Source organism: Pelophylax lessonae, assembly GCF_965119305.1.
Source record: "Pelophylax lessonae genome assembly, chromosome: 4".
NCBI classification, from domain to species: Eukaryota; Metazoa; Chordata; class Amphibia; order Anura; family Ranidae; genus Pelophylax; species Pelophylax lessonae.
Window position 1 is genome coordinate 560,429,344 of NC_138771.1, and position 25,685 is coordinate 560,455,028.

Genomic DNA, 25,685 nt, shown 5'->3' on the forward strand with positions numbered 1-25,685 from the left:
ACAGTTGGCAAGTATGCTAATGGAGGCACAGACCGCATTAAAACCATGACAGATGTGTTCTTATCCCTGTTCACTGCATCCAACGGAAAAAAAAAAAGTTTGGCCTTTAAATATACCTAAAAAAAAAAAAAACTAGCCTGTCCTTTTTCTAGAAATATATATTCTTTACTTCCTGTAGCACCCTCCTAGTTAGGTGCTAGGGAAATTTTGTTTTTTCTTGCTCACTCTGTGGTCAAAGGAGTAGGATTATCTGCTTTGGTCTTCTGTGGGATAGATTGCTTCCCCTAGTTCTGTTGAGAAGCTTCCAGGGCTCATGGCGGGAAGATACAAATCCTCAGCCTAAATATTTATTACTCTGATCAATCCTTGGGGAGTGCCCAGTAGGTGGTCAGAGAAGGGGGGGTAAGTAGGCTAAAGTTTGGGCAGAGGAGTTAGTTGGTGGTTGGTCCTACCTACCTGAAGATGGGTTCCTGACACTTCGGGGGGGGGGAGGGGGGTGCTGCTTGGTGCTATGGATAGAACCTTTAAAAGTCTGTGCATAGAGCTTGAATCCTGAGCTGCAGGCTCCATTGTCCCCAGCTATGGAGGGTGACTGTTAGCCCTGAATTAGTTGAAGATTGATCGTGGTTCTCAGCTGTGAGGGTTTTAGGCTGCTCCATTTTACTTTAAAAAGCCAAAAACCCTTTTGCTCATGGACTCCAGCTGTGAACGTAGTGACTGTGCTGCTGCTATAGAGAGAAATGCCCTCAGCTTAAACTGGTACTTGCGCCATTTTGTGTATCCCATTTCCCATTGTTCTCCTTCTGTTCAAATTCTACAGCAATAAACTTAAAAAAAAGATATCCCCTAGACTAGTGATGGCGAACCTTGGCACCCCAGATGTTTTGGAACTACGTTTCCCATAATACTCAATTACACTGAAGATTGCATGAGCATCATGGGAAATGTAGTTCCAAAACATCTGGGGTGCCAAGGTTCGCCATCACTGCAGACTGTTTTGTGAGGCCAACTGAGTGAACTGCTTGCTGTGTGCCTTGCTGCACTGAATAGGAAAGCACTTGGGAAAATCCTGTGGCCCCTTTGGGGGTATGAGCTACATTCCTCAATCAATACTCTTTTCTACATAGATGCTGGTATTTTCCTTAACTGTTTTCTGCTATCTAAAATTGTCGTCCTCAGGCTGGCTTATGGCATGTATCCCAAAAAGACCGGGCTGGACAGTGCAGGGTAAACCTGGAACTGACCTTTTGGGCACTTGGCTCTGCATGGGCACTTTCGGGAATAGTTATGGTTAAGTAAATTTTTGAGTGCTTCGCAAGGCAAGAGCCACTGATCTTGTCTCTGCACTTGCCCTGTCTTTAATGACTAATTTATAAATAAGGCTATTCAGGCCAGGCATTGGAAACTCGCTAATTTTTATTAATCACTGATGCCAGTTTCCTGTTTTCTCTACAATTTTGCCATGGAAAGGAATACTTTGGGACAGAGGGCTTACTGGATGAAGTGTTGTGGTACAGGTTGTTATCGTTTCTGCCACACAACACTGAGGAAGTATCTCCCTGCTTCTGTTTCTGCTGAAAAGAGCCACTTGTAAATTTTATCTTTAATCCATTCCTGCTGCCAACCTACATTGACATTGGCCACTCGGCTCTTCAGTTGTGAAGCTTCACCTGCCACTAGCTGTCCAGGGTTTATTCTTACTTGAGGCCTTGCCTCTTACTCTGAGCCAGTACATTGCTTACCCTAAAACCCTATTCTAGATATAAAACAACTATGTACCTGCGCTGCTTGTGCTAAAAACACCTAATAAATATGTGTCAATAATAAAGTGCTAGTGCAAAGCTGTGCTGAGTGCAACCATAAAACCTGTGCATACAAATCAAATAAATATCAACCATGAATATCAATTATGAATAATAAAACATTCCATGTGAAAAAGAATACACAAATTATCATATGTATCAGAAAAAATTATGTATATAAAAATAAGTATATATAAAAAAAATCCATAAATTTCTGTAATCTTCAACCAATATTCTTAAAGTGAAAAAGTCTCTGTGCTCATTCAAGTGCTTTGTGCTCGATAAATAAGAAAGTGCCAGTGCTCAGTCCAGGTGAGATAGTGCTCCCCTCTCGGTTCCCCACTCACCAGAAGCTGGGTATAAAAACGCCTTAACAATGGTCTTATGAAGTAGACCCCTCAATAGATCATCAGCAGGAGCAGGGTGCCGAACCAATGCCTCTCACTCTATATAAAGGCAATACTCTCCCAGTTCATGAAAAGAAAAGGGCCATCATCGTGCAGTATGTTTAAACCGTTTATTAGCACGCAAAATAAAAATACACTTACACTGTGCAGGGAAAATAAACAGCCTTATGCAAACCCGCGGGACGCCAAGCAAATGGCCATGCGTTCCACCCGCGTAACCGGAAGCCGGAAGTGGTTGCAGCCGGAAGTGACGTATTGCGTATTCGGACGGCTTGACGCGTTTCGCTCCGCCAATCAGAGCGTTATCAAAAGCCTTTTTTATTGTTTGAAAAGTAATACCTTTTATACCTGCAGCAGCTTATTTTGGTTTATATTTATTTATTTATTGGCACCTAGTGATCCTAAGCGCAAACCCCTCACATTTGAACTATTCTAGATATGACGGGGGACAGTCCCACTGTTTTAGGTCCCTTCCCACTTATGAGTCAGGGTCTGCTTGCAGTTTGCCCCCTGACACTAGCGATGTCGGTAGCTTGGAACTATGCTGTCCTCTGATTTTAAAGTCACTTCCCTCATTGTAGGCCTCTTTGGCTTCTTGGGGTATGGCTGGGCCGTTTGCTCTATCAGCTGAGGTTTTTACTAGGTCATAAAAGACTTTAAGACCCAAATTACCTAGTAATTTTTCAGCTCTAATCACAGAGCCCGCAAGCGTGTTACTGCGCCCTCTCCTGCAGATCCTATATCCAATTTGACTCTGGCTTTAGTGGCTTCTAAAACATTAGCCTCAGAAACTTAATTTCTGGCCTTAGGGCCTTTTAAAGTTAACGTAAACCCTGTTTTTGAACTTGTACCTACAGGTGTGCCTATCATCAGGCTTATCTGTACGTACACTGAACATTTCCTAAACCTGCACGGCTTAAGAGATATTTACACTGCATGAAGCCAGTGACGTCACTGGCACATGCGCTCTGAATGGACGGAAAACCATGCTGTCCCTCCAGAGTTCTGTGCCGAGGTCCGTGACTACTGCGTGCATGTGCAGGAGTGATGTCATCGTGGTGCGGCAAATCAGAAGGCCAAAGGATGTGTACACGGAAGGAAGACCAGTGAAGATGGAACCCTGTCAATGGTGACACTGGCGCTGAAGGGCTTTGTTCTAAGGTAAGCATTTCATAATGTGCTAGTATGGTATGCATACTAGTACATTAATCCTTTACATTGCAGGTTATAAAAATAAATAGGCTGCGGTTTATTACCGCTTTTAGACCCCTAAGGCCACAGTGATCTCCCCTTTGCACCTGCTTTTCTATACCTGAAGCCTTAAAGTGGAAGTAAAGGCTTCCAATAAATGAATATGCCTAAAACCACTGCTTCCTCTCCCCTCCTACCTAGGCTGTATAATGCTGGTAAAAAAAAAAAAGATATGTGTAAATACCTTATTTCAATGCACTCTGGTCTGGTCATGTGATGCATAAGCTCTTGCTGACCTTTGTTAAGGAACGGCTGCTGCAGGGGAGAGAAAGAAGTGTCAATGGGCAACTGCTGTTGTTAATCAAATCCTAAGAGGAGGGGGTGGGCTTGAGTTGCGCTGTGTGTTTCTATGGATGCACACAACCCAGCTCAGGAGAGAGCCTGCACGTGTGCCCCCCCCCCCCCCATAGCAAGCAACCTGCTGTGGTGGTGCACACAGAAGAGGAGAAGCAAAGAGCGCCAGCGGAGGACCCAGAAGTGGAGGTTTGGGGCCGCAATGCACAGATCAGGTATAGCATGTTTAATATTTCAGAAAAAAATATAGACTTTTTCTAACTGCTTTAGGCATAATTCTTTGTAGCTATTACTTCCACTTAATTATGCGTTAAATAATACATTTTCACCCTTCTAATATTGCCTACATATTGGGCTATTTTTAATAATTCGTGAAAAATGAATTATAACATGAATAATAAGTTATAAAAGTGCGCTTCTATGAAAAAATAAACAAACCTATCATATTATCAAAAGTGACAATTATATAAAAAACAATTGTTCAAAAACTGTGCAAAAATAAATCTTATGTAAAGTGAAAAAGTCTCTTTCATCTGAAGGTGAGTGGATAACCAATATCGCCCAAAGTGACAGGTGAAAATGTTCCAACTGCTGGGATTGCACTGGCGTAAATTAAATGTGCTCAGGTGGCCTCTTACCAAATGACAACTCCAAAAAAACGTGATGATATTTAAACCAATGGTGCAATAGTGATGGTGACACCCAGTGATGAGGATGGACTCTTACCACAAATTATGGAGAAAAGAGCCAAAGCTGTGGTATCATGGAATCCAGTTTCTGATCAGCCAGGGATGGTGTGACCCCCAATGGGATGGGTAGAACAATCAACTCCTTATCTGCATGGATCCGGAAAACCTCCGGGAATGGGAATTCAGGGAGAATATCCACCATGGAAGGAAGGAGGAAACTGATAGTGCATTACCCAAGTATGTTTATTGAAATAAAAAAGGCAAACACCTACAAGCATCCGTGGTGTAAACAGCAATGCTCAAAAGATCATGGCCGCCTGCAGTGCGGTCCGTGACGAATAGCAGCGCGGCTGGCTCCCCCCGACGCGTTTCCACTGAATAGTTGGCTTCTGGGACTGGAGCTGAAAGTTTGTTTATTTTTTCATAGAAGCACACTTTTATAACTTATTATTCATATGTTATAATTCATTTTTCACTATTCATTTATTTCACAGTGCAGCTTTTATATCACTCACATTGGTTCGCGCACCTTTTTCACTTACATTATTTTTCATAATTAGCTCCAAACCAGGAATGTATTTATTGGTATTCTTTTTGGTGAATGGGCGTTAAAGAGTTACATGTGAGCAGCATCATGCAAGCTGTCAGCTCTTCTTGATTGCCAGAGACACTCCTAGGTTTTGGAAATTAGGACCTGGAAATGCCCCAGGTTTCCAGGTACCGTCTCATGGTTTGGGCGTTTGCTTTTGCAAAACATTCAATATAATTTTTCAAACTTCAACCTTTGAATAATATATATTTTTTTACTATGTTTTATAATCCTGACAATATAACAGTACATGACATTATGTTCCATGCTAAGAGTTTTAGCTTTGGATAGACTTCAAAAGGGTAAATACTTCTGTTTTTACTGTTATCCCTTATTGCTATCTGTGAACTGTTGGGTAGATTTTACCTCACTTCTTGTCTCCCTTACAACTAGGCAAGAAATGAGGGGAAAATTTTTCACTGAACCAGGAAGAAACATTATGTCACTGAACTGCTTGGCACCCTGATTAGGTGCTTCCTTCCGCCAAACAGCGCCTCCTGCCCTCCAAACCGTTCCGAGCAGACCGATAGCTAATACCAGCCCTTTTTGCAGACGATGTCCCAGCAGTCTGAAGAGGTGGAATTCATTTTTCTTCATAGATCTCTTAAGGATTATGGTTGAAAAATATTTCTGTCCCAAGTGAAGGAGCCTCTCCAACCCAGGCTGCAGGAGGGCCACCATATTTCCTCTGACCATTAACCTGTACAAGATTATTATTACATTTTTCCATTCACTCCAGGAAGGAAGCTTCATTGTCCCTAATAAGAGAATTAATCTAAGCCTTGCTCTCAGCATTCATTACATTGTTGTCCATCATTGGCGAATAAACTGCTCTCTCCATGGGCCATAATCAGTGGGTAGGAGGCTTGCCCCTAGTCCTCTTCAAAAGCCCCTGTCTTGGTTGGATCTGTAGGTTTTGCCTCACTTGTACCTGTTACAACTAGGCAAAAAATGAGGGGAGCAGTTGTCATTGAACCAGGAAGAGACAGAATCCAAAAGAGGTTCTAAGATTCCCCATTACTTCAAAAAGAAGTGTTATTTTGCCATACATGACCCTACTGGAGAGATTTCCAATCACTTCCTGTCCCCACAGGAAGTAAAGGGAAGTCTCTCAAATAGTGTCATTGATGTAATTAAAGCCTGACATGATTTTTCTTCCTTTTACACTCTGTCCAAAGCTGAAACTACATTTATTAAAGTTCTCCTTCCCAACAGCTTAGCATCCCTAGATGCACCATGGGGTACATACACTCCTAAACAAACTTAACGTGATTGTAAAGTCTTGTCTTTTTGTTTTTTTCTATAAAAATAACAAATATGTTATATTTGCCTGCCTTGTGCAGTGGTTTTGCACAGCCCAGATACTCCTCTTCCTGGGTCCCTCTTCGGCTTTCCTGGCCCCTCCCTCCTGCCGAGTGCCCACACAGCGAGCAGCTTGCTATGGGGGCACCCGAGCCCAATCACAGCTCTGTATGTCCATTCAGACATGAAGCCCTGGATCGGCCCTGCCCCCTCTCTCTCCCGATTGGATAACTGTCTTTGACAGCAGGGGAAGCCAATGGCGCTGCTGCTGTGTCTCAGCCAATCAGGGTGAAAAACACATGGACATCCCTGGAGAGAGATTAGGCTCAGGTATATATTAGGGAAGCAGGGGGCAGCTGCTGCACACAGGTTTTTTTATGCTAATGCAACCTTCTGACTTTACAACCACTTTAAAGGGTATGTAACCCTAAATTTTGCTTTGCTGCCAGCCCCTCTCTCTTAAGCTCCCATTATGCACTGTATAAGTGTTTGCAAGAAACGAAGGCTCCAAATACCCTTTTGAGAAGTGTCTTCAGGCCGGTCACAGGACTCTCAGCCACTCTACTATTAATATCCAGGGCTACAGCAGAAGGAGCCAAGCTCTCCCTCTGACGTCAGCCAGGAGTCACGTGACCGCTGAGCTGCCACTCGGCTCGTCCTGCTGTAGCCCTGGATTGTGTTATCAAAGAGGCCGGGAGTCACGTGACCAGCCTGAAGCTACTTTACAAAAAGTTATTTAGTGCCTTCTTACAAACACTTATAGAGTGCAGGATGGGAGCTTGAAAGAGGGGCTGGCAGTGACATTGTACATTTTTTTTATTAAAAGCAGTGGGGGGCAGGGACAGAGACACGGACTCCCGAGATAACAGGCGGGGGGAGGAGCGGATGACGCAGGCAGACCACGGTAGTCAGGGCTCAGCGTCCATGATTACTGTGGTCGGCGCAAAGAGGGGAGGGCAGAAACTGGCAGGATCAGCCAGGTTTTTTACAGTTACAGAGGGGAAGGTTAGACAGCACAAGCATGGTGCTGTTTAACTGGCTATAAGGAAACAGGATTTCTATTTTTTTTTTTTTTTTTTGAGGGTAGCAAACACTTTAAGCTGTACTATAACTCACAAATTTCTTTCAGCATCTACACACGGACAATGGGGCATGCCATACTTGATTCATTCTTTTGTTCAGCCAGTGGGTTGAACAAAAGAAAATTATTCCATTCCCCCATCTGCACATTTGATGTGGATGGGGGAATCATTCCTGCGTAGGTATTGTGTTTTGACATCGGGGAGACTTCACTGCCATCAGAATGCATTCACCACCACTGCCTGCTATAGCCAGCGGCACTGATCAAGCAAAAGTTTTTTTAAATAGGCTGGTTGCACAGAACTAGATCGAGAGATCGAGTTTTGTACAACTGGCCTGCCCATAGATGAATCAAAATTCAGGTGGTTCCTGCTGAATTTCGATCCATGCATGGCTGGCTTAAGCGTCACTCATTATGTTGGGATAACAATGGGCCAAGCTGCGGACCATGACCGGAAGTTTAAATGTTGCATTTATTATTTGCTTTATGCAATTTTTAGCATTTTTTATTTTTTATTTTGTCATCCGTGTCCTATTGGGGAGATTTCCCTTCACTCCCTGTCCCTTACCCAAAACAGAAAGTGAGAGGAAATCCTTCCAAAGTGAGGGAATTCCTGGTTGTCACCAGAATTACCATATATAATGTCCCGATGTGAAGATTTCCCCTCTATTTCTGTTCTGGGGACAACCCAAAGTTTAGGATTTTTTTTTTTTTTTTTTACTTCCAGTTATCATAGTTTGGTATAATGCACAAATCTGGAATATTGCTGTACTCCTTGGTATCTTTATTGAAACATTAAAAATCACATCACAGGTATGACCGGAACATAAAAGGTTAATGCGCTTCACGCTAAAGTCAACACTTACTCAAGCCTCAAATACACAAACATTGCATGAAATATATGTGATACAAGTGAGCATGGTTTGGCAATTAAACAATTTAACAATTACCTTTTATGTTCCTGTCATACCTGTGATGTGATTTTAATGCTTCAATAAAGATACCAAGGATTGCAGCAATATTCCAGATTTGTGCAGGTTACTGAACCTCAGACGAGCTGTGCAGCACCCTTGGTTCCAGTTTAAAACCTGTGAGAGTTGGTCACTCACCTAGAGCGGCATTACTTTGGCTTTACTAATCACAGTAAACGTGACAAATAGAAAGGAATGGGGCACAGACAGCAATAAAATGTGTCCAGTGTTCTAATCCCTCTCCACTCCATCCAAATTAAAAAATAAATATAATTTGCCTTTAATTATACTTTAAGTAAAAATAAAATCACCAAAAACAATGCAAAGGTATGCAGAAATGTCAGAAGCTTTTATAAACCCTAAGCCGGCCATAGACAGAGCAAATTTCTTTCCTGCAACTATGGGTTGCAGGAAAGAAAATTGCTTGATTCCACGATCAACACAGTCAGAGTTGATGGGGAAGTTGATCAATCAACTTGGGTACATCTAGCCTGCCCATAAACGGTTGGAGTTGGGGCCGGTTCAGTAGGCACTGATTCAAGCCATCTGTGGCTGTCTTTAGATCACATGAAGGCTCTGAAATCACAAAGAAGCTAAGCCAAATCATTTGATAATGAAGTTGTTGCTGCCGTCTGCACTAGATATGCGCTGCTGTGACAATAATCCTCCTCCAAGTTTATTTAGGGCTTTGGGAATTTTTGCCCATTGACTGAGCATGGGATCTCCATTTAAACTAAATGTCAGCCCGTGGGAGCTTTGATTGTCTTTCTCAAACAGTGAAAAATGTTAAAGCCAAATTGTAGAGAGGTAAGGAACAGAAAACAGCCAACAGGAGCTCACTAGTGACAAAATATATTGTTACTGTAAGTTAAGTCTAGATTTGTTTTTCAGTTTTTCAAACCGATCCAGACTGAACTACAATGTAGGTCTAATGGCGGGCGAATGTAAGCAAATGATCATCTGTTTATATCTGCCTACGTTTGTGTCTGTTCAGGTTCATTTGTTTTTTTTTAAATGGAACAAAGTTGCATCCTTTTCCATTTAGATGGATCTGAAGAGATGTAAACAGATTCCATCTGTTTACATCCGTTCTCTTTACGTCTGTTTTTAGGCAAGAAACATTTTTTGTTGATACTTTTGTCACCTCTGATTGGTTTAACGTGTTTATCTGAGGACGGCTTCTGCTGGAGAGGTGGCAAAGTGCTGTAAATAGTAGCGAAATCCTATGCTACTAAAAAGATCCCCGCTTGCTGGTTTGAGTACTGGGATGCCTGTAGAGAACAAGAGGTGTCACTGCACCCTGATTTATAACCAACATGCCTGCCAAAGGTCATCAGTATATCTAATTAGACAGATGCAACCTCTGTGACAATAAAGCGGTTGTAAACTGCTGGTTATTTTTATTTTTTTAAGGACCTGCAAGGTAAAGGCATAATGTGCTAGTATGCATCACATACTAGCACATTATGTGAAACTTACCTGAAAAAACAAATCCCTCCAGGGATGTGATGTAGTCGCTGGAGGCAACGTCCATTTTCTCCCAGTCTTCCTTCTGGGTCTGCGTACTCCGGCTGTGTGACAGGCCGGAGCCGCGATGACATCACTCCCGCGCATGCGCGGGGGAGCCGTCATTTACGGCACAGGTATCTGAAGGAACGGCACGGGTGGCTGTTCCTTCAGAGCGCATGCGCCGATGACGTCATCGGCTGCATGCAATGTAAATATCTCCTAAACACTACACGTTTAGGAGATACAGTATTTACAGTACCTTTTATTATAGGCTTACCTATAGGTACAAATATTTTTTTTAGGCTTTACTTCCTCTTGAGTAATCTCCCAAGGAACAAGTTTCCTCTAAAGATTCAACTCCTTCAGTATAGTCACACAGCGCCACCTACTGAATGGAAGCCAAGTTGCACCTGGCCAGAAGATTCCTCAGCTGAAAGCTAAATGTAGACAAAGACAACATGTTGCTGGGAGAGTGGAGCCCAAACAGAAATAATGTGAATCTGATGATAAATTAGTCTCTCAGTTTGTCATCGGGCTCTGCCCATTCCCTAAAAAACTCTAGGGTGATGGGCGCAGTAGCCAGAAAGGTGCAGTGTGGGCACTCTGACCTCAGTGTGGGCACAGAACGATTAATATCTCTATCTAACGGGTATATATATCAGGCCCACGCATCAACACTTCTAAAGGGTGTCTACAACACCCCTGTCTGTCTCTTTACTGCAAAAAAAATCCCCAAAAACGTATAAAATATGCACAACTTACTATCATAGTGCAAGGTCTGTTTTAAGTTGTAGAGGAGGTTATCCTAGGTACTTAAAGGGTAACTCCACTTTTGTGGGGGGGGGGGGGGGGTAGCAAACAAATTATAATATTGCCTTTACAACTGGGACACAAATCATATTGTAATTGAATGTTAATAAAAAAATTACCTTTACTTTTTAAATCTGCAGCTCTGTAATTTTCTGTAAATTGCAATACAACATGGCAACCTGGAGGTGTTCTGTACACAGAATATGTACAGAAGGCCCCTCCAGAAACCTAATGTCCTGCTAATGTGATTGGCTCACTGATTTTCCCAGAAGTCTGCATTAACTACTTGCCTACTGTGCACTTAAACCCCCTTCCATCCAGACCAATTTTTAGCTTTCAGCACTCTCACACTTTGACTGACAATTGCGCGGTCATGCTACACTGTACCCATATGAAATTTTTATAATTTTTTTCACACAAATAGAGCTTTCTTTTGGTGGTATGTAATCATCTCTGGGTTTTTTATTTTTTACAAAAAAAAGAAAAAAGACAGAAAATTTTGAAAAAAAAAGAAGTTTTTCTTATTTTCTGCGAGTAAATTTTGAAAATAAATTTTTCTCCTTCACTGATGTGCGCTGATGAGGCGGCACTGATGGGCACTGATAGGCTGCACTTATGGGCACTGATGAGGTGGCACTTATGGGCACTGATGAGGAGGTACTAATATGCCGCACTGATGGGCACTGATAGGCAGCACTGATGAGCACTGATAGGCGGCACTGCTGGGCACTGAGAGGTGGCACTGAGAGGTGGCACTGATGGGCAGCACTGATGGGCACTGATAGGCGGCACTGATGGGCACTGGCGGATGGCACTGATGGACACTGACGGGTGGCACTGATGAGCACTGATGGGCGGCACTGATGAGCACTGATGGGCAGCACCATCAGTGCCCACACTCAGTGCCCATAGTGCTGCCAGTCAGTGCTCATCAGTGCCTAGATGAGCAGGCACTGATGGGCACTGACTGACAGCACTATGGGCACTGATTGTGGGTATTGATGGGAGGCACTGATGGCGGGCACTGTGGGCACTGTGTGTATGCTTTTTTTTACCTCTAGTAATCAGGGCACTGGTGATCGGTGCCCTGATTACATTTGTTCTGTCCCCAGCTCTGTGCAGCTCTCCTCCTTCCTCACACTGCAGGCTCCATGTGAGGAAGGAGCGCCGGCGATGAGAGATGATCTCCTATGTTTACATATGAGATCATCTCTCATTGGACGGTCCGATCACGTGGTGAATGGCCGCTGTGATTGGCCATTCACCACGATCTGTAATCGGCTGTGTCCAAGGGACACGGCCGACACAGATTTTCCCCGATGCGCGCTCTCGGGAGCGCGCGGGGAGACTGCTTCTGGGAGGCCGTTTAAAAACGGCCTCCCGAAAATTCAAGTCCGCGCTGCAGCCGTATATAGGCTGTAGCGCGGATGGGAAGAAGTTACGATAAAAATCAGATTTCAGGCATCCCCTGCAACAAAAATGTAATTTTTGGTGAGATATTCCCTATAGGAAATAACTTCTAAAGTGATGCAGATCGTGCAATTTTCCTCATTAGAGCCCTGCAGGTGCAGCAGCTGATTTATAATTATGATACCACTCCCATTAGATACATGGACATAGACAAACACACAGGGATTTCTTCAGAATACCAAAAGGTAGGAAACAACAAAGCGACAAAGTTGTTAAAATCCTTGTAATGTACATAGATCACCCAGAGGGGAATTATTAATTTTTTTTCTCAATAAAAGCGTAGTTATTCTTTAACATTTCTAAACAACCTTACCGCCTTTACTTATTTATAAAACAACTTTATCCACAGCCATCTGCCTCTCCCCTACCATTTCACGTTGCGTCATGTTCTGAATTATGTACTCTATTTATATTGTGTAGTAAGTGACCTGCAAAGTACAGTGACCAGTGTGAAATAATCTCCTAAACAGACTAATTATAGTAAACTGAGCCCTGCCTTGGCCTTGGGTTACTGTGCACATTATCACTGCACTTTGCTCTACCTTATCATTTTCTACTCCATATGTCCAAGCGGCCTTTTATGGTGTCTATAGCTCAGAGCCTCTGGATGTAGATGTAAATCCTACCAAATGATGTAGCACAATCGCATAACACTGCACTAACTTGCAGATAATCTGTAGTACGTATTTACCAAAAATAGTGAATGCTTACTGCAGATAAGCGCAAGCCAACGTGGTGTGATGTAATTGTTTTGTACTGTTTGATAGCGATGGCTGACTTTATTACACTGCTGCATTTTCATACCTCGGTCTTGGAACATTAACCGCTTCCCAACCGTCCGCTGCCTTTTTACTGTGGCAGTGCAGTCCTCCTGCGCGAACCGACTTAGACCTACATTGGTCACGCGCCTGCAGCTAGGGGGCGAGTGTGCGCCGGCGGCGACGTGCTCCCGCCCCCACTCAGAAGCGGGGACTCCGATGCATGGATCAGGTGGCTCCAATTGCCGCCTGACACCCGCAATCACTCCCCGCTGAGAGAGAAGAACGTCAGCTGTTGTAAACACAGCTGACCGTTCTTCTCCCTTCGCCTGTGATCCTTCTATATAGGATCACAGGTCTCTATGGTCATTTCACAAGCCACGTCCCCCCCCCCCCGAGTTAGCATCACTCCCCTAGGCTCACATTTAACCCCTTGATCACCCACGGTGTTAACCCCCTTCCCTGCCAGTGTCATTATTACAGTAACAGTGCATATTTTTGGCACTGATTACTGTAGTAATGTCACTGGTCCCCCCAAAAGTGTAAAAAAATGTCAGGGGTCCGATCTGTCCGCCGCAATGTCGCAGTCCCGCTAAAAATCGCAGATTGCCGCCATTACTAGTAAAAAAATAAATAAAAATTCCATAAATCTTTCCCGTAGTTAGTAGACGCGATAACTTTTGCGCAAATCAATCAAAATACGCTTATTGCGATTTTTTTTTTTTTTTTTTTACCAAAAATATGTAGCAGAAAACAAATTAGCCTAAAAATATTAAAACCTTTTTGATTTTTAATTTTTTTTTTTTCTGGGAATGTTATATAGCAGAAATATATAGCAGAAAGTGAAAAATAGCTCTATTTGTGGGGAAAAAAGGACATCAATTTTATTTGGGTACAGCGTCGCACGACCGCGCAATTGTCTGTTAAATTAATGCAGTGCCAAATCACAAAATATGGCCTGGTCATAAAGGGGGAAAATCTTTCGGTCCAGAAGTGGTTAAAGTGTATCTAAACCCAAAATGTAAAATATTGCAGGTAACTAAGGTTTGGTGTGGTGGCTTTTTTTTTTTTTTTTTTTTACAGCTTCTTTATCTTTATACCAACCTGGTAATCCTGCAGATACTGTACCATGATTGTCACCCTAGGCTGCTCTCCCGATGTAGACTACAAACATGTTCATATCTCTTTTTCTCTATTACATGGTGGGCAGGGAAATTGTTGGTTTCCAGACTATAGCTAGGAAGAAGATATTCTTTGCTGGAGCTCACAAGAAGTGACAAGGATGTGCCTTTCTGGGAAGATCAATGGGTGTGTAGCCAGGTGCCCGCTGGCTAGAGGAGCACTCTTATTTTGCTTCCCCGTGCTCCTGATCGTTGAGCTGCTGGAGCGGCTGTGGAAGTTTAGCTGCAAAGCGAGCTTCCACCTCCAACTGTCCCTTTTACAGCTGCTACACAGAGACCTTTACAGATTTCTTAGGGGACATTGCACTATAAACTACCCATTCTCATAGAGGACACTCTGGCCCTGTTCACACCTGAGCGTATTTCAGCTTGTAAAATGCTCATCTCTAAAGTCTCAAAACGTCCAATAAGCAAAATCCTATTTATTTCAATGGCCCCTGTTCACATATGAGCGTTTTGTCACCCGAAGCAAAATGCCTGAAGCTCAAAAAAGTACATGAGCTTCTTTTTTGGCAGATTACAAGCATTTTTGTTTGAAGTCAATACCTGCAAAAAATGCCTGGAAAAACTCCTGAAAAAAAGCCCAAAAAAACGCCTGAAAACCATACGCTTAGGTGTAAATCAACCAGTTATAGTATTCTTATTCACACCGCAGTTAAATTGTATGGTCACTGTTTATAGTTGACCTTGCTGATCTGTGAGTTAATTTCAGTGTAGTGGTACAGAGCTGTATTCTAAATGACTATGGCAGAATTATTATAATGTCTAGCGGATTGTATCTGAATTTATGATCAAACCACCATTTCTTCTAACCCGTATCAATACAGTGAGTTAATTTACAACAAAATAGTCTTGTGTCTCCTGGTACTAATTTACAGCCGAGTTAAAAAGATACTAAAGTCTTTTTTTTTTTTTTAATTTAAAATAACAAACATGTTATACTTACCTGCTCGGTGAAGTAGTTTTGCACAGAGCAGCCCCGATCCTTCTCTTCTTGGGTACCTCTTTGGTGCTCCTGGCCCCTCCCTCCTGCTGAGTGCGCTCACAGCAGCAGCTTGCTATGGGGGCACCCGAGCCGTACCACAGGTCCATGTATCCATTCAGATATGGAGCTGTGGCTCAGCTCCGCCCCCTTTCTCTCCTCATTGGCTGAATGACTTTGACAACACCTGGAGCCAATGGCGTCTGCTGCTGTCTCAGCCAATGTGGAGGGAAGGTCCCGGACAGCCGAGTCTATTATGCATAAAGCACATTAAGTTAAAAAAATAAACCTTCTACCTTTTAGAGCCACTTCTGGATGGCCCAACGCAGTTTTACGTCGGTACTTTGACGTTAAATACCGGGGTTATGGCAGCTGATAGATAGATGCATGTGTGTCTGTGTGAGAACCAGAAGATATTATACTCCCTGCTGATTGCAGAACTTTAGGCCTGACTCAGCAGGAGATGTGTTGGACTTCTGCAAGGAGCCCACTGCTTACAAACACAGGAAATCGGTTATGTACTAGGGCTGTGGCAGCTTTCTAAAGAAAACAAACTAGCAGACTTCAAAAACCTTTTTGTTTTGAAGTTCAGTTTGGCTTTTTGCCTAGAGTTCAGCTTTATGTAGGATGTGACAGACTTACTGGCTTATTGGCTCTGTTTTTTAGAAACTTAAAAAAAAAAAAAGCTCATATTCCTTTAAAGCATGAATAGCTGTTACAGTGTAATTTGTCCCTTTCTGTGTTCTAAAATACCTGGTTGATCCTGCCTGTTCCTGTGTCCCCCTATGTGAACTGACCACAGTATATAATGGCTGCTGATCCATGATACTGTGGTCAGTTTATGTGCCTCCCATCACCCCACAGTAGCTCCCTCTCCCCCCCTACCCTCTCTGCCTGTTAACTCAGTCTGTGTAGTGAGAGCCGATCTCCAACCCGCCCCTCCCCTCTCCTCCTGCTGCTATCTCCACTACGATACCTACCCCATTACCCCATTCCTCTCAGTTTTATGAAGATATGTGTGTTTGTTTTTTAAAATTATAATCTGCGGTCCCGTGACCTCCCTCTTCTGGCCAGCTGCCATCAAAGGGGGAATCTGAGCCCTTTCTGCTGCTCTCTATAGATCGGGGAAGGAGAGCAGAGCATGACTGAAGAGCAGGAGTATGAGAAAAGGTGTTTAGGATTAGAGTTTAAAAAAAAAAAAAGAAAAACTGACACACATTACTTTAAATCTTCATAAAACAGAGAGGATACAAGTAACGGGGCTATGTGACTTAACCATTTTAAGTTTTTTCCGTTATCAATCAGCGAAGGTAATTTTTTGTAGAAATGTCACTTTACTTAAAGCTAATCTTTAGACACACAATCTTTCATTGAAATATATTTTTCAATAGCCACAAAGGATAAAATTCAACTTTGTGTGCACCAGATGCCTTTGCCAGCCCAAATATTATCTTGTAAAAGAAGTAGTGACATCACTACTGTGCTTTACATAACCTGTGCAGACAGAGGTGTGGGAGGGACCCAGCAGGCCCCAACCACTACAGGTTGCCTGCTGAGAACAACAGGAGGGGGCAGATACAAGACCAGTCCCCCTGCAGAAGGAGAGAGAGCAGCATTGATCGGTCTTTATAACAGGAAGCTTCTGTATAAAGGAAAAGTCTCTCACGCTTGTTGACTGCGTACATCTAAAAGAAATTCACATCAAGATTCAAGTACGAATACACATACTCTTGTATTTTGACAATATATACGCTTAACATGCAGTTCAGCTGTCATCAACATAAGTTAAGTCTATTTCCAGTCTGATTTAAAATCTTTATTACCCTATAAAATTCACTTTAGGAATTACTATTAGGGTTGCTGAAGAAGCTGTTGCTTTAGAAAACATATGCTGAGCAAATCAAATCTCTCTGTACACGGTAGGTTAACTCTGCATGTGAACAAGTAAGGCAGTTAATACCATTACCCCCTGGTTTCTGTGAACACTTCTGTATATTATTTCCTGCTATATATTTAATATTTTTTTTTCTTTTTACAGGGGATATTTCCAGCTGCATATATTCATCAGAAAGAAGTGACAGATGACAAAGGGTGAGCATGGATGAGTTCCACGTCTTCTGTCTGCCTTTGGCAGAGAGCAGCAGTTAAGGAATCATTTCATTAGCAACTAAAATAATTAAATCAACGTGGAACAGGGCCTAGGTTTTATTACACTTAATTTAATGCTCTGTATATAAACTCTGAAACATTATGTGACAGTGATAAATGGCTAATTGATGCGAAGTAGAAGTTGTTTAGTGTCCGCTTTTGCTAACAAAAATGTTTCACCGAAACAGGCAAAAATACTTTGCTAGTCATGGGTGAAAGTTCTTTTTAAGTTCTACCATGCATTACAATAAATATATTGTGTTTATTGCTGAGGAAACCATGAACTAGTATTAAAAAATATATATATCTGGTAAACCAAAAAAATATAGAGAAAAAAAATTCTCATAAAGAAGAATGGAGTGTAAAGACTTGTACATAATGACTGCGGTTATGGCTGTGCAGGGGAGGGCTGGATTTAAAGGCAGAGGGGCATTTGCCCCCTTGGACCAGTACTAATGGGATATATTGGGTGGCACTGAGTAGACCTGCCCCACCCCCATCACAACACTTGGTGGAGAGAGGTCCTTCCCTTTTGTTTTGTTTATAACAAAATCTACCAAAAAAAAAAAAAGGGAGGAGGTGAAGGGGAGAAAATATTTAAAACATACAGTGGGGGGGGGGGGGGGATTGATCCCCTGCTGATTTTGTACGTGTTCCCACTGTCAAAAAAAAGAATAGTCTATATTTTTAATGGTAGGTTTATTTTAATAGTGAGAGACAGAATAACAAAAAAAAAAAAAAAATCCAAAAAGACGCATTCTTAAAAAGTTATGAATTGTTTTGCATTTTAATGTGTGAAACAAGTATTTGACCCCTTTGCAAAACATTTCTTGTAGTTGGCCACCAGGTTTGCACACATCTCGGGAGGGATTTTGTCCCACTCCACTTTGCAGATCCTCTCCAAGTCATTAAGGTTTCGAGGCTGAAGCTTGGTAACTCTAACCTTTAGCTCACTTCACATATTTTCTATGGTATTAAGGTCTTGAGACTGGCTAGGCCACTCCAGGACTTTAATGTGCTTCTTCTTGAGGCACTCCTTTTGTTGCCTTGGGTCATTGTCATGCTGAAATACCCATCTATGACCCATTTTCAATGGCTGAGGAAAGGAGGTTCTCACCCAAGATTTGACAGTACATGGCCCTGTTCATTGTCACTTTGATGTGGTGAAGTTGCCCTGTCCCCTTAGGAGAAAAACACCCCCAAAGCATAATGTTTCCACCTACATGTTTGACCATGGGGATGGTGTTCTTGGGGTCATAGGCAGCATTCCTCCTCCTCCAAACACGGCGGGTTGAGTTGATGCCAGAGAGCTTGATTTTGGTCTCATCTGAACACTTTCACCCAGTTCTCCTCTGAATCATTCAGATGATCATTAGCCAACTTCAGATGGGCCTGTACATGTGCTTTCTTGAGCAGGGGGACCTTGCGGGCGCTGCAGGATTTCAGTCCTTAATGATGTAGTGTGTTACCAATTGTTTTCTTGGTGACTATGGTCCCAGCTGCCTTGAGATCATTTGTCAAGATTCTCCTGTGTAGTTCTGGGCTGATTCCTCACCATTCTCATGATCATTGAAACTCCACAAGGTGAGACCTTGCTTGGAGCCCTAGACCGAGGGAGATTGACAGGTATTTTGTGTTTCTTCCATTTGTGACTAATCGCACCAACTGTTGTCACCCTCTCACCAAGCTGTTTGGAGATGGTCTTGTAGCCCATTCCAGCCTTGTTTAGGTCTACAATCTTGTCCCTGATATCCTTGGACAGCTCTTTGGTCTTGTCCATAGTGGAGAGATTGGAATCTGATTGATTTGCTTCTGTGGATAGGTGTCTTTTATACAGGTAACCAGCTGAGAGGCTCGTGTGATGCGCACTTGACATCCACCAAATAAACAATAAAGTGTACCTATGCTGAAGAGGATTTGCGATATGTGCCATAAACTGGAAAACACAAATGGCAATTTGTTGAAGGAATGTCTGTTTCTGCGCCCTATAAGCTATATATTAACCACAAAATCTCTGCTTGGTCTTACCAAGAGTAGATCTGCACTGATAAGCTTCTGTACAAACACTTGTCAGAGGGAGATTGAGCTGGGAAAAGCTGCCTCCTACCTCTGCCTACTTGAGAAAAAAGAAAGGAGGCAACCTGCAGGTTCCCTCCCCCTGAGTGTCCAAACAGACACTCGCCCACCAGAGATAGCCGGTGTAACGTTAGAAAACCATACCTTGTGAAAATTCCATACCTCGTCACTTCCGGTGCACATACATCATGGAACAGCTGAGCAGGTTATCATTGCGCATGCTCAGAGGTCCGGAGGGTAGGGAATTTTCACGGGGTAGTGTGTTGTAACTTTACACTGCATCAGCTGTTTCCGCAGTTACATTAAAACATCTCGGATGCAACATGAAATCATCTCCGCTCCTACCCCTGTCACTTCCCTGATCTCGGCTACTAAATGTCAAAGCGGCGGGTCTATGAAAATATAAATCACAGAGATCTCGGCTCCGTGATTTATATTTTCATAGATTTGCCGCTTTTACATTTAGTAGCCGAGATCAGGGAAGTGACAGGGTTAGGAGCGGAGATGATTTCATGTTGCAGCCGAGATGTTTTAATGTTACCGCGGCAAGAGCTGATGCGGTGTAACGTTACAACACACTACCCCGTGAAAATTCCCTACCCTCCGGACCTCTGAGCATGCGCAATGGTAACCTGCTCAGCTGTTCCATGACGTAGGTGCACCGGAAGTGACCAGGGTAGGGAATTTTCACAGTTGGGTTTTTTCACGGAACACCGGCAATGGGCAGGTTTGTGTTGCTCTGCTGCCTGGGTTTCCTCTCCACCTGGCAATCACTTCCTGATCGAGAGAGTGAAGGAAATAGCGTTATAATGAGCTGCTATAGCTTGCTGTATAGCTTCCTGCAAAGTGGCAATGCATCCAATGTCGCTCTGCAATGTGCACTCAATAAACAGCGGTCCCTGAAAGAATTGGACCTTTGTCTTTATCTGTCCACCGAATATTAACCACATTATTGCTGTTTACAGAGAGTGGTTGACCTAAACTGCTTAGGGCAGGCCTTTTGCTTTGTGTGTATTCTTGTAGTTTAGTCAATCTTCTATGGGTGCAACCAATGTCCATCTACACTGATTGCTCTTTTGACTGTGGATGTTGCTGTTGAGTTTGCTCACATTCCCCTCATGTCTTGCCACTCTCTGACGTATAAAACAAGTCCGTGCTGTCCAATATCCCTGGAACCAGTTGAATAATTTTACTATGTTTTTCACTTTAAGTGATTATTAATCTCACAGCTAATACAAAAATGTAATGCCAAATAATTAATCTGACTAGCGAGTGAATATTTTTAAAGCATTGCAATTGGTCACCACAAGCCCCGGGAGCTGACCTGTTTAGTAGATGTAGACAGGGGCAAACTTATAGCGTGTCTTGAAAATCCTTTAAATTCAGATGATTTCCAAGGCTGGTCTGGATGTAACATTACAAGTGTTAATTTTTCAATATCCTTTTCTTCATTTAAGACCTCTCTGTAGCAGCACAAACTACATAGGCAGTATGTTTGTCTTTTTCTACAACTGCTAGACAGACTGGCACCCTGATTTGTAGTGAGCCAAGGTAATGCTTAAAAAAACATCTTTCACTAGACAGCTGACTTCGTATGCCATAACATTGTTGCTTTAGCTATAACATTATTAATTAGTGTTAGTATAGCACATTATATCATCCTATTGGTCATATTTATGAACTACTAGCCTTTTGGGAAAAGTTTCCATTGTATACTTAAAACATATTTAATTTATAAGTAGAGTTATTCCTAAAAATGTATGCTTTTTTTATTTCTTAGCAAGTGGTCTTTGGAAATTGGAATAGACAGCCCTGAAATGCAATGTTGACCCTAAAGAATAGTTAATAGTATGTCCCACAGTGTGATACTTTATCCTATTCTGTTCCAGGCACCATGAGCCAACCGGTCCCAGTGAACTTCCTCTAGTACAAGAACTTACAGTCACTCTGCGGGAATGGGGGGTCTTGTGGCACTCGCTATATGTGGTAAGTTTAATTTTACCAGTAAGCTATAATTTTATAGGCTAATAGGTCTCATTGTCATTATGTTCTTTGCAGCACAACCAGAGAACGCAGTATGCACAGATACAAGAAATGATGTCACAACTGATGGACTGGAGGTCACAGATTATGTCTGGAACTCTACCCAAGGATGACTTGGCTGAACTGAGGAAAAAAGTGACTGCCAAAATTGATTATGGGAATCGGTGAGAAAGCATGGTGGAAGAGGCATTGTAAATTGAAGTTTCAGTAAAATTGCAGACAATTGAATTTTTTTAAATTAATATAAAGTGGAGCGAGGCAAGAGCTGTTCACCCCCAGGAGTGGTCTTTCTCAGGGCCGCTGATAGGGAGGGACCACCAGTCCTCTTGTAGGGTGCCCGAGCACACAGGGGGGCCCACACAGAGAGGGGGATTAGTGATGGACAACAAATACAGAAATCTTCCTCCAGCACCTGAATCTGATCTCTGTCCCTCTCCCTGCTATCAGCTTTTATCTGTTGAGAAATAGACAGTTGTCCCTCACTAATCCCCCTCCCTTGTGTGCCCCCCCCCCCAGCACTTATCTCTGCTCAGGAGTTTATTTGTAAATTGTAACTTTGTTTCTCTCTCTCTGTCTCTCTGATCACTGAGCTCCAACTGCCCAGCCTGTATATTTTTCTCATGTTCTTTTTTATTTAACATAGTTTTTTTTTTTTAGATTTAACAGGAATTATGCGAGTTATGTTATATTTGTGTCTGCTAATAGTGATTTTGTTGTAAGTTTAGCTAAGTATATCTTTAATATTTTCTTGGGGGGGGGCCCTGCCAGGTAGTCTGTACGGGGCCCCACGATTTCTAACAGCAGCCCTGGTCTTTCTGCATTTACTTGTGGGAAGATAATGCTGCCAGCATTTGTCAATGTCTGTTTTACTGTCCAATAGGGGGATATGTGTAGTAATATATGATACCCACTATTCATAAAGATATGGCTGGCTCAAGAAGTGGGGGAGAGCTGGCCATTACTGATGATGAAATTTCTCCCAGGGGATGGAATTCAGCCACGCTCCCTTTTAGATTTAGATGGTTTGGTTTAAAGTCGGTTTAACATGTAAATAAGACTTTTATTTTGTATTGTACACATGGATTTACACTTTTTGATGCTCACCTGGCAGAATACTGGGCTTGGACCTTGTGGTTAGAGATGAAAATGGAATCATTCTAGATCCTGATGACACCAGTGTAATTACTTTGTTCCGCTTCCATGAGATGGCATCAAGGCGGATTGATGAGAGGATTCAGGAGGAAAAGGTGGAGTTCTTGGCATCCTATTCTAAAGGTCATTTTTAAAGATTCTTGTTACTCACCCAGCTGCTTGTCTCTATTCTTTCTCAGTCTCAGCTGCAGACTCTTGATATCCGCACTCCAGCCATGCTGCATTTAGCTCATACATACACCTTATATGTAAACCTGAAGAACTTTGTGTGTAACATGGCAGAAGATGCAGAGCTCCTCATGTGTCTGTATGACCCAGATACCTCCCATTTCATCAGGTAAGACTAATATTGAAAGTGCACAGTAAACCTTTGGGTCTGTCCCCTGCATTAAACAGTACCAGGAAACCTTTCATATTCCCAAGTCATTGCGTTGTGGGGTGCGACCTGGAGCATAAACTGCTGTGGATATTTGTATATAATGAGCACCTTGCTTAGAGGTACAGAGCCCACAGTAGACAAGTTTACACAAGCATACTGTTTGTAGAAGTATCTTTTAATATGAATCACTGATTTGTCTAAATTTCCAGTGAGAGGTGTTTTTTAAGGGAACTGTTATTTCTAGCTTTGCATTTACATGTAGTAGAAATTCCTGAAAGAACTCTGTATAATTTCTTTATCTGCAGTGAAAATTACTTTGTCCGCTGGAGTAGTTCCGGTATGCCCAAAGAAATAGAGAAGTTAAACAACCTGCAGGCAGTGTTCACAGTGAGTGACGTCCTCCTTAAGCGACTTGATCCTCTCATGCTGTAGTAACCTAACAGCTTTGATCTCATTACTTATATCATTTGACTTCTATTATACGCAGTTCTTGTTTCTTTTCTAATCTTATGCTGGTCACACATGGCTTGAGTTCTAAAGAGAGTTGTTGAAATAGACTGCATAGGCACCATCCTCCATTTATCTTTTGCTATGTGTGTATTCCTGCAGTCTCGCTTAAGCCCCGTACACACGAGTCGAAATTCGGCTGGGAATTTTCGTCCGACGACCGATCTGCCGTTTTTCGGCTTATAAGTATGATGCTTCCGACAACCGACTCCGACTTTTCGGCCGAAAAAATCCTGGTGTGCAGGCTATATAAAGGAAAAGTAATTGGCAGCACTCCAGGTTGAGTCGAAATCCAGATTTATTGACTGGACATCCAAATATGACAATCGTGACAAGGTAGACGCGTTTCACACACTGACTGTGTGCTTAATCATTACAAGGTAATTACAAGGTAATGATTAAGCACACAGTCAGTGTGTGAAATGCGTCTACCTTGTCACGATTGTCATATTTGGATGTCCAGTCAATAAATCTGGATTTTGACTCAACCTGGAGTGATGCCAATTCCTTTTCCTTTATCAAGTTTCCACGGAGGCGAGCCAGGGCAATGCACCGGTGTGAGTCATCAGGCAATTACGCCACCTTGAGCAGTGAGTTCTTGTCTCTTCAATTGCAGGCTATATAATTTTTGTCGACCATCAAAACATGTCCGATTTTCGTCTCATTAGTACAGATTTCGATGGGGAAAAATCTTATGAACAAGACTAGGCATGCTCAGAGATGAAAGAACACATACAAAGCAATCCAACACATGACATCACTTCTGAAGTAGAATTCTGTCGTGCGGGAAAATTTGTGTGCAGTCTAGAGCACATTCCAACCAACAGACACCACTCTGGACAAAAGACAGACGAGCGGTCGGCGGAAATTCGTTGCGTGTGTACGGGGCTTTAGTTTCTTCTTGAGGTGCCATTAATGTCCATCTACATTAAATGCTTTTTACTTTCCACCTTGCCTAAAGTCCCAGCCATGTCCTACCACACTGACAAATAAATCCAGTCCCATTCTGTCCAAAATACCTGGAATCGGCTGAATCACTATGCCACACTAACCACTTTTGAGGGATTATTGTTCTGATGGCTAATGATATCAGAAGGCAGCTAAGTTGTTAGAAATGTTTTTAAAACATTTTTATGGGCCAGCTTTTCTCCTCCTTGTTGTCCAAGAGGAACTCCTAAAGTAGTTTTCAGGTCTCAGGGATCTCTTACTAAAACTAATTCATTGGAGGCCAGTGAAAAAAATGCCCCTTTTTAAGGGCAGTCAGTAGGAAGAATAACACCTATACAGTGATTGGTCAGAATGTCACCCTTAAAGACAAGTAAAAAGATCATTGGTGTCATGTTGCTGACTTTGCCAAATGGCATTGGTCTTGGAACTATGCAAACATCATCAAATAGGAGGTCAACCGTCCACAGCTCAAGGAACCCCTAGCAACCTCAGAAGGTACACTAGTTTTAATGGCTGTTATGGGCTGCCACAGGCATAGAATGTGCTTTAGAAAGCCATTTAAATCAGATGATGTCCAAGGCTGGTCTCAGTGTAATATTACAGGTGTTAGGGTTTCATTTTCATTTTCTGTATCCTCACTTGGTTCTTGTCCCAATGCATTGGGACCCTGCTGATTACTGGGAAAGAAGGAAAGGCCGGCACTGGGTCCTATGGGATTTTTTAATTGGTCCCTTTTTCCTTTAAGACCCTTGACTTGTTGTACACTGATAACCTTAAGTGAGGACAATGAGTATTGACCAGAATCACTGCAGTCTTAGCCAGTATCTCCCTTCTTTGGTGCTGCACAGTATATACCATACTAGGCGCTGTAATAAGAGGTTTCTCCAAGGTAAACCCACCTAAGGGAGCTGATAATTGCCAATTTACAGGGTGTGGAAGATCTCCTTAGTACACACAGTGCATTCTGCCTAATTATAAGTTGTATTATTTACTGTAGAGGTCTCAATAAGGGATCAGAAAAAGAGGGAGACCCTGGTCTGGAGATTTGACCAAGTATAGCTATGTCCCTTCAGAAACTCTTTATAATGGCTGTATCAGTAGTATGTTTTGCTGCCAGAATGCCTTAGATACGTAACAAACTGTAAAGTAGTAATATTCTCCAGAATATAAAGTACCTAAATCTAAGATATTTTTTATGGTGTGTAGGAACTACGAACCCTTACATTTTGGAAAAACATTGCAACTTCTGCTTGCTAATCATTTAGGAAATTGTCATCTGAATTTAAGAAACAACCTACCCATGTGTGACCATCATGATGCCAGCTGAAATAAAAAA

At 42.5% G+C, this 25,685-nt stretch overlaps 1 protein-coding gene across 2 annotated transcripts in view; it reads left to right on the top strand.

The window, feature by feature from the left end:
- DOCK5 (dedicator of cytokinesis 5) overlaps nucleotides 1-25,685 on the top strand; it is a 220,632-nt gene that overhangs the window by 85,881 nt on the left and 109,066 nt on the right. Inside the window, exons 4-9 of one of the 2 annotated variants that reach the window (XM_082254554.1) lie at nucleotides 17,135-17,187; nucleotides 21,210-21,306; nucleotides 21,379-21,527; nucleotides 22,475-22,610; nucleotides 22,695-22,852; nucleotides 23,200-23,281. In XM_082254554.1, coding sequence (XP_082110680.1) covers nucleotides 17,135-17,187; nucleotides 21,210-21,306; nucleotides 21,379-21,527; nucleotides 22,475-22,610; nucleotides 22,695-22,852; nucleotides 23,200-23,281 — 675 coding nt within the window. Of the gene's footprint in view, nucleotides 1-17,134; nucleotides 17,188-21,209; nucleotides 21,307-21,378; nucleotides 21,528-22,474; nucleotides 22,611-22,694; nucleotides 22,853-23,199; nucleotides 23,282-25,685 lie in introns of those variants that run through there. The other variant, XM_082254555.1, reaches the window with a different exon arrangement.